The sequence below is a fragment of the Eufriesea mexicana genome, unplaced genomic scaffold (assembly GCF_001483705.2).
Source record: "Eufriesea mexicana isolate 0111107269 unplaced genomic scaffold, ASM148370v2 scaffold3550, whole genome shotgun sequence".
In the NCBI taxonomy this organism is placed as follows: Eukaryota; Metazoa; Arthropoda; class Insecta; order Hymenoptera; family Apidae; genus Eufriesea; species Eufriesea mexicana.
The window spans coordinates 311,900-321,723 of record NW_016911562.1 but is presented as its reverse complement, the minus strand read 5'-3'; the positions used below and the strand labels follow the sequence as shown (position 1 = coordinate 321,723).

Sequence of the window (9,824 nt, the reverse complement as noted above, 5' to 3'; positions counted from 1 at the left end):
GATGAAAGGAGAAAATACATTGACGATTTATGACAGTAAAGAAATTGTTTTATTTCACCCTTTTCAAGAAACGATGGTATAACCTACAATTATAGATAAATTATTTTATATCATATCTTTTTCAGAAAAGAAAATGCATTATCTCGGGGAGCAGCTGATAGTTATTAGAAGATGGCTTATAGAATAAATCGATTCACATAAAATCGAATATAATGGTTTAGGATTTTTTATTTAGGCCATAAACGACACATCTCGAATGTACAAAAATGTAGAAATGTGAGTAGGATGCAAATCGAAATCTAAATTTCCACTTAAGAAACAACGTATTTTGGCGAAAACGTGCAGTTTAGGTATCGTGTGTGACCCTTGATAAATTTAACCCAGGACTACATTTCATGCATATTTATTCGCTGTGATGCTCTTTTTCCTTTGTGCTGTTCCAATATCGTGTCATTCTGGTTTGCTAATAATGCAGATTAATTTAATGCATTGTTTCTGACTGATTCCGCGAAACTCTGCAATAAACTCCTCGTTTCCTTATTGTGTCTCGTGAATAAAGTAATATCGTATTATTATCGCGTACGAAATCTCGCGTCTGGAATTGTTTGCCCAATTAGTTATGGTGTTCGTCGAGTGAAGGTTTCAAAGAAAGGATCGCTAAAATAATTGTTGTGTATGAGTCAGACAGGATAACACGGGATAAGATTACCGGATAAATAAAATTATTACAATCGTTTCTGCCATATTTAGTATCTAATAACTCTGTTTACATAAATGAACAATTATTCGCGATTAAAACCCAATTATTTTTTGTTTCCCAGTAATAAAATTTATATTACGACTTTTTTAATATTCAGAGATGAAAATAGATTGTTATAGTTTATAGATAATTACAGGAAGAAAGATTTTTGTTATCATTAATGATTATATATAAGATTATATAAGATTATAAAGATTATATAAGTTTATATAAGATAAATATTATATTAATGAATGTTTTCTTTCAGTTTATATTGAAGTCATAATACTACATTACTATTCATCATTTTTTTTCGACATTGCAAAAAATGTTCGAACTATTATAAAAACTTTACGAACACGTAATTTCTCAGTAAACATTAATAGTTTTCTGAAGCGTCCATCATTTTAAATATAAAAAAGATAAATTATATTTCGCGCGGGTACACCAAACTACAGTTTAATGACATTGTAAACCCAATCATTCATTATATGTAATATTATTAGAGCTGCAAAGTCTGGAAGTAAGGTTCGAGTATTTTTTGATCTTCGATTCCATATTAGGACTTATCAAATAATGTAAATTTAAACGAAACTCGAAATTAACTTAATTTATTTTTTTTCGAAATTAACGAGGAGACTGACACTTTGCTTTGAAGCATGTATTACTTGTTATTTATCTCGAAATGAAAGTTCCCGTTGAATTCGCATCGAATTAGCATATTTTTGATTGCAATTGATTTTTACAAATTTATCCGTCATACTCTTCTTATTAAAATTAGATACAAAAACGTAGTTTTATTTGATAATTCGTCCCAAATATCCTAAATTTGACACCTGTTACTTTCCTGTAAGGAAAAATTATTTTTAGCAAATTGCGTCCGACTTTGCGAGAGTTTTGAAATATGACATTGATATTCGGTTTTAGATGCAACATGAAAAATGAAGATAAAGAAGGATATTTTTCATTTTTGAGTTAAGTCACGCTGACATCAATTAACACTTTTTTATTATTATTAAATACAGCTTATTTTTTGTTAAAAATAAGGAAAAGAACGTCGGTCACTGGCACTAAGATGGGCAGCCAAGTGAATGGAAATATCGGACATCGATTAGGCAACCAGAAAAAAAAGGGATTAAAATGCGCGTCATCCTCGTATTAATAAACAAGTCGAATATTTTCCAGGAGTTACAATAAAACGAAGGTGAAGTTGTAATGTGGCTTTCCAGCGGGAGTTCGCCTTGTGTGAATCGATGTTGTTCCCACCTTCGGCCACCTTGGACCTCGGCGATTGATCCTACCACCAGAGGCTGGACATATATAAGTACCATGAGCTAGAAGACTTCTACAATTGCACTTAATCGCAGCTAACACGTTCAGGTGAGTGTCTCGCGTGTTCACGAAGTGCCTGGTCCTTCGTGAGTTGTCAGAACATCTCCGAGTATCGGTAATTCGAATAGAAAATCCGAGGATCCAGCGTTTAGTGTTGGATTATTGTAAATTATTATATATCTCTTACGTCGGTGATTATATAAATTGGCTTTCACTTGGTATTATCATCTTCGGAAGTAATGCCGCTCTGTCGTGTATGATGTTTCAATGGAAAGACGGCGAGTCTGGAAAGAGAATCGTGTGAAACGTGCTCGTTTAAGTTTAACTTTGTTAGTTGATAAAAATGCCAAACTTGGAGATACTTTGATGGAACTTTGACAAGAAATGCTTTACATTTTGTTAAGTTTCTCTAAGGTGAATTTTCGAGTGTTTTAATCGTAATATTTGCTTTCTTCCAACAGTCATGAAGGTCTCAGTGGTTTGTTTGCTTCTCTTGGTGGCGGTCGTTTACGTGGCTGCTCGTCCTGACGAGGCCCAATATACGAACAAATTCGACAATATCAACGTGGACGAAATTCTGCAGAGCGATCGTTTGTTGAATAATTACTTCAAGTGTTTGATGGAGGAAGGAAGATGCACCGCAGAAGGAAATGAACTGAAGAGTACGTATAATTGAAATACCATTCGTTTTATCATAGAGACATCGCTAGGTATTTGCTAATAATATTCATTGACACACCGTAACTGGAACTTAATTTAACTTACTTATTTGACATACCCTAAGTGAAACTTAAGTTAACCGTAATTTATTTGCTTACAAAGAAGAGGATTATAGTCGAGTACATTTTACGATCTTCGTTTGAAGCCGAAATTTTGGAATTGAATAATTATTACGATAGATTATTAGGTGCTAACAAAGTACCATAATGGCATCTGTCGTACAATGAAGCGATATTTAAAACGAAGTACACGGGTACGTTACATTGAAGCTACAGGAAGTTATCGTGGATTAAATATTTTACGCAATATTGAGAAGATATCGAGAAATTGATAATATACGATAATAAAAGAAAAGTCGAGCGATCATGCGATCAAGGCGATAACGTTAATGAAGAATTTTTAATACAAAATTTAAAGACGGTCGTTTAGACTTAGATAGATTTAGTATTCATTCAGATAAAGATAAATATCCAAGTACAGAGTAAATGAAAATAATTTGTCGAAATTACCATTCAGCATCTCGTAAAGGTTTTCTACTCTTAAATTTCATCGATTAATAATCGCATTTCCAACTCTTCAGAGGTGTTGCCGAACGCTTTGGCCACGGACTGCCAGAAATGCTCCGAGAAACAAAAGGAAATAACCAAGAAGGTGATCAAATTCTTAGTCAATAACAAACCGGAAATGTGGAACAAGCTCGCGGACAAGTATGATCCTGAGAGGAAATACCGAACAAAATACGAACAGGAGGCGAAGAAGATCGGCATCGAAGTTTAAACAACGACGAGGCAAGCGAGAGGAACGCGCACGATGTTCGAACTCAGGGATAGCCGGAACGTCTTTTCAGGAAATTATTTAGCTCCTCAATGAACAATTAGACGAATGTAACGTTCGAATGGCAATTAATAAGCAGTTGTAGCACTCGTGCGTGCGAAACGAGCGATAAGTTTCGATAAATCGAGTCCCATCGTGGCAGACAGTGTAATTTTACTACGAGAATAAAGTCAGTTTGTATCAACGAACACGCATCGATATTTGTCTCTCGGAACAAACGCTTCGGCAAAAGTTCAGTCACATTTACCGGCATTCCGTACTCGTACTCCCCTGCTTTCGATTTCAAGCACGAAAATGCCTTTGCTCGGCACGATTTCGTATTCGTCGAGTGATTTTTGGTCGATCATCGTGTCATTTTCGTGTATCGAGCCAGGGAATATGGAGTAACGTCCGAACAACTGATTACATAATTTTGAAAGCGATCTTAGTAATTTTAATAATGCATCCTTGATACCAAGTCGTCTGTAATTTTCCTCGCGCTTAATGTTTGCTAAGAGAAGAAGTTGCGATCGAGATATTACGTGGATGTTATAAATTCGTTTTTTTATCGGTAATTTTCTTTAAGTATCCGGAGTGATTGTCATCGAAGTTTCCAGAACACGTTGCTGATATAGTTTAGCGAAATGATATTCAGATTACGGTATGCTGCTAAATCGTCTTAAACGGTGATTAGCGAAACGAAGTCACTTTTTAGGATACCGAGTGGTATTTAGCACAATACTAATTATGCAGTAATAAACAGCTATCTTTTTTCGAGTTTTGCATACAATTATGTAAGCATTATTTTATTCAGATAGTATTAGATTTTTCCATGTATTTTATTCTGTCATCGAGGCGTTAATTTTCCTTCATGACGTTGATTTAATAGTCACGTTTTTGTTTATCAATCTCGATATTCCGCAAAAGGAGTTTTCCTTTAATTATACCGTGCAATAATATATTCCTACGGTTTCTTCAGTTGTTGAAACAAAGTAGAATATTTGAACATTCGTTAACGAGTTTAATTATTAGTCTACTAATTAATTTGCAAATATTGAACACAAGATATAAACAGAAGAAAAAAGATGTAGGAAATATCGATTCATTTGTCAAACGATACCCGAGCATCGAGTTATTAGTAAGCTCTGTACTCTTGCAGTTATGAAATATGAGTTTTCGATGCTTATCGAAGCAATCCCATCGATGACCCTTACACGTGAAATTAAGACGTCTAACGTTGATAATTAGGAGCTTCGAGGTAGGAGAAAGTGGTATAAGTATTCAGGAATACATGTCAAGGATTTCTTCTCTAACCAACAAGGCGATACTTTGACTCGTATGAGTTGCACAAACTGATTACACGAGAAATTACGAACTGAACCTTTACACCCGAAGTAGAAGAATGCCTGGCTTGGAGAACGTGACCAATCTTGGTCTTCGGGTGGAAAAATTCAAGAAGAAATTCCTCAAGCACTACCAGACGAATTTTCCAACCCTGTTTCACATTTGCTACGACCCGATAGGCACCCATAAAAAAGCACGTGCCTTCATTGGATTCCTTCTTGGCCTTTTCACGAGTGTACTTCTGTACGAGTGCATTATCATTGGCCTGCAATTCGATCCATATACCAGCGTGAGTCTCGGTGGTATCCTGACTGCGATGCTGTCGATTGGGTGCACCTTGTCTATTCAGGTGACCATTGATCTGTTCGATGTTGGACTTCAGCCTAAAACAATAATGTTGAACATCGTTTGAAACGTTGAAAATATTACATTAGAATATTAAGAGTCATTAGAATATTTAACGAAAGAAAAATGTTATTGAAATAATTAATTCCGAACAAATATTAATTGTTACGTCAACAAATTTGATTAAGGGAAAATTGTAAAGTTAATTAAAAGTTGCATCGGAATATTTCATCAGTGGAAATTTATGGTAAACATTTTGATTAGGAGAAAGTTCTATTAGAAGATTTAATTGAGGAAAAGTCATAGAATATTCAATCAGTGGAAAGTCATATTAAAATATTTAATCAAGAAAATGTAATTCCACTTATTTCAGATACTTGATTCTTTTCTTAAATTTATTTTCCTGTAATGAGACAAGGAAACAGTATCACGTGGAAATATATCGATTAACGAGAAACCAACGAGAGCAACACGCATGAATCATAATTTTTTTTCAGGAAATTACTCGCAAAATGCTCCATTCGTTATGCAAAAATATCTGTAGAATCACATTTCATGAAAATATGAAATTAATTTTCTCGTGCTGAATAATGTTCAAAAAATTTATTATTTTCACGAATTTAACGCGTCAAATATTTATAAATGCGTCAAAGCAATGCGAGATCGAAGTTGCAGTGTAATTCATTAAATGATTCTGCGAAATTGATATTACGAAGTACATATAATTACTGCTATAACTTGTTTCATAATGTATCTCATCGACTTATTAACTATTTTTTTCTCGCCATGAATCAAACGTTAAACGATTATAAGTGCTTAGCAATGCCATTATGTGAATTGCAGTAGCCAACATAATGTTCTCTGTTAATTAATTACAATTGAGTCTACCATATTAATTTAACAAATTGCTTGATTGATTTGACATAATACTAAAGTTACGACATTCTTTGATACATAAAACGAATTCCAATGCAAACGAATTGCTATGCTTTGCATTCTTCCCATATTTATGTCCCTGATCTATATTTCGAATGGAACGTTATTAATTGGGATAATTTTATACATTTTTACGATGCACGAAGTTACATTAGAATTCTCTGTAAAATATTTTCGATCAATTTTATATTATAGCTATACTATATTTATCGAATTTAAGAAAAGAGTAACATTTAAGATAACTCTCATATTCATTTATTTACCGATATGCAGAATAGTTTTATGCAAAAGAATAAGGAAAATTTGTATCACGAAGTATTTCGTTCACAGATACGAACGAATTAAAAATCACGCGTGTGTGTTATTTTTGATATAATAGATTCGATGTATTTGCATCTTGACGTTGCCAGCGTTCTTCGGTCGAGCTGGACGAAGCATGCTCAGAGCCCTGATTTTTGGATACATAATAGCTGGACCATTGTTTAATTTAGTGTACAATACTAAAGAAGTGATAAGAACGTTCGGTTGCACCTCACAGCTGACATATAATCTCACCAAGACTCGATTCGATTTGATGTTCAAACCTTTCCAACAGGTGCCTATACTACCCCCTAAAAGTACCTGTTCATCCCCCAATGGGAAATAATTTAATTATAAAATTGTTAATGAAAGGACTTACAATGACTTGATTTTTCAATTCCAATTTTATTTCAATAAATTTTTCATAATTTTCTTTTTACGTTATTATTTTAGTAACGGAACTCACAGTTGTTTCTAATTATCATTGGTATTGCAAGGCGATTTTTGCTATGAAAGCGGACGCAAACGAGATAAAGGACACCCTGTCATCTGTCAGAGACCTAATGAGTCCAATCGTGGAAGAAGTAGAAGGCGAGGAAGAAATGATACGATTAAAGGAAGAAAACGATTACCTGGACGAATTGCAAGGTGACACGAAGAGGAGCAAAGAAATCGATGAGAAGCACGAGAAGAAGATCGAGCAGGCGAAATCTGATGCAGACGTGTACGAAGCTAAATACAAGAAGAAGATCGAAGCTCGATGCGAGGAGCAACTTAGTCGAGGTTCAGGAAGATGCAGGTATGTTAGAAAAATATTAATAATTTCTTTCATTAACTTCGTGAATACGTGTAACTCCCTAAACCCCCTGAATTTTACTAATGTTTTATAATTATTTTGCAGGGACATGTTCGGCGAGGCTTACAACAAATGTTACGACAAGGTGTCTGTGTTTGTTGCTTGGCTACTGTGTTGGCCAATGAAGCTGACGTTCGTCTGTAACTTGGTGCAAGCGTTGGGTGGTTCCAACATCTGCGATCCTGAAGGAAAGGTCGACAGTGGCATCGGCGAGGGATACGCTGCTTTGAAAAGTACGTGTTCATTTTCTTATTAATTTTGCCTTAACACTCCACGAATAAAAATCAAAAGACTTTATCTATTTTTCCACTATTAAATATCTAATTATCGTGTGACATTAATTTTGCAAAAAGCAATCGCATAATTAATTGGTAATTAAATCTCGCTAAATAACGAAGAAAAAGACGATCCTTTATCTATTTTACTATTATTAAATATGTAAATATGATTGCGTGTGACATTAATGTTACAAAAAGTAATCGCATACTTGGTAATTAAATCTCGCTAAATAACGATGGAAAAAACGATCCTTTATCTATTTTACTATTATTAAATATCTAAATATGATTGCGTGTGACATTAATTTTGCAAAAAGTAATCGCATAATTAATTGGTAATTAAATCTCGCTAGATAACGAAGGAAAAGACGATCCTTTATCTATTTTACTATTATTAAATATCTAAATATGATTGCGTGTGACATTAATGTTGCAAAAAGCAATCGCATACTTGGTAATTAAATCTCGCTAAATAACGAAGGAAAAGAGTAATTAAACGTTCAAAAGAAACTTAAGAAAACTCAACATGCAATTCTTCTAGCAATTGCTACTAAATATTTCTCTTTTCCTTTCACTCGTTACATCACACTCGTCCAATCGCTTCTCGTGAACACGAATTCCTATGTTAAAGTTCAACGGGACGGTACTTCTTCAAAGGTGCCCGGGAAGAGTTCAGCAGAAGCCTGAAGGACGCGAAACTTCAGTACAAAGTGAAGAAACCGCCAGTGATATTAGACCTTCAAGATTCCGCGCACGCTACCAAAGCAGTGATGCACGAATTCGTGGTACGAAAGAGGCTTTTCGAGTCCGTGATGACCATGATAAAGAGATGCCTGTCTTTCGTGTTCCTGAAGATCATACTCGGTGCTCAGAGCTACAACGAAAAGTACCTGAGGGATATCGAGTACGATAACGTCTACGTGACACCCTATTTCCGGAAGATAGATGCCAGACGAAAGGCTCGTGGCAGCAGAACGTTACTTCCATTGAAGAAGATCGAGAGGAAGAAGTTCGTCGATCCTTACAGCTTGAAGCCTAGCAAAGCAGAGGGATTTCACGTGACAGGGCAGGTGGTGAAAGTGCTTCTCGAGCTCGTCACAGCGACCATTTTTGTTATTTTGGACTGGCTGTTGTATGAAGTATTGGATGTGATCAGAAAATTTGCTTACATGGAGTATACTCAGGTAGTTTCTTCGCATAAAATACAGGATGTTTGAAATACCAGGGTACAACTCGTGGAAAACTGAGTCCATAATGTGGAATAAACCTGAGAATATTGAACCAATCATTGGTGACATCACAGGTTGACTTATAGCTTCAGAATTGTTGACATGGAACCATGGATAAATTATTATTATCCAACTGTTGTGAGACTTCATTCGAGAACTGAATTAAATTTAAGAAATATTAAATATTAAATTTAAAAAATTAAATATTAATAAATTTGTTAAATATAATAATAGTAAATTCTGTATACCAAAGTACGTCTAAAACGACTGCTTCTTCCACCAGGCTGGCCACCACGACCTGACCCTAGAAATCCGCGGTACTGGGGTGATCGCATCCCTGATCAGAAGCGCGGTCCGCGGTTTCAACGTGAAGAAACGAATCAAAACCGTGGTTTCGAACAGCGCCTGCCTTCCACGACCAACGAAATTGCCCACTTACGTAATCCTCAAGATCTACGGTTTTTTTTTTCCTGCTGATCTTCCTGTCCGTCTACACGGAGAGGATGCGCCGTGGCATTTGCTCGTTCTTCTACCGCAGAAGGGAGAAGAGACGGGTGCTGTACCTCTACAACGAGAGCCTGCGACGCAGGATCGCGTACGCGAAGTTCATGAAGGCTAAGGTGAAGAGCATGGTGAGAACGCGTCATTTGGAGAACGAGGTCGACTTCTGGTTGGCCGTGAGGCTCAAGTGGCCCAAGTATTTTGGATGGCTGAATTACTTCGACTTCGCCAGGGAAAGGTGTTTGATCTGCGGCGACCCGGAGCCCAGAAGAGGGCCGAGGTATCGACAATGCACCACTCCGGGTTGTAACTTCTTATACTGCGCCGAGTGCTGGAGAGACGTTGGTAGGATTTGCTATGCTTGCACCGAGTTCTCGGATACCGAGACTGAGGAGTACGACACTCAGCGCAGTGACTTTTAGTTCCGTTTC

At 36.0% G+C, this 9,824-nt stretch overlaps 2 protein-coding genes across 2 annotated transcripts; both read left to right on the top strand.

Annotated features, from left to right (window-relative positions):
• The first annotated feature begins 2,032 nt into the window (after positions 1-2,032).
• Positions 2,033-3,816, top strand: CSP3 (chemosensory protein 3). The gene is made up of 3 exons (XM_017904997.1): positions 2,033-2,119; positions 2,533-2,733; positions 3,372-3,816. The coding sequence occupies exons 2-3, from the start codon at positions 2,535-2,537 to the stop codon at positions 3,566-3,568; spliced, it is 396 nt and encodes a 131-aa protein (XP_017760486.1). The 5' UTR covers positions 2,033-2,119; positions 2,533-2,534; the 3' UTR covers positions 3,569-3,816.
• A 992-nt stretch (positions 3,817-4,808) lies between these two features.
• LOC108551004 (DC-STAMP domain-containing protein 1) lies at positions 4,809-9,815 on the top strand. Its single transcript, XM_017904994.1, is given in 7 exon segments — positions 4,809-5,297; positions 6,609-6,824; positions 7,027-7,328; positions 7,431-7,618; positions 8,321-8,847; positions 9,176-9,357; positions 9,359-9,815. Coding segments are annotated over 7 exon segments (2,163 nt in total). The 5' UTR covers positions 4,809-5,006.
• Positions 9,816-9,824: the final 9 nt, after the last annotated feature.

Coding starts and splice junctions, on each gene's coding strand:
- CSP3 (XM_017904997.1), top strand. CDS start 2,535: ATGAAGGTCTCAGTGGTTTGTTTGCTTCTCTTGGTGGCGGTCGTTTAC. Junction 2,734..3,371: donor AGAAGGAAATGAACTGAAGA/GTACGTATAATT, acceptor CCAACTCTTCAG/AGGTGTTGCCGAACGCTTTG.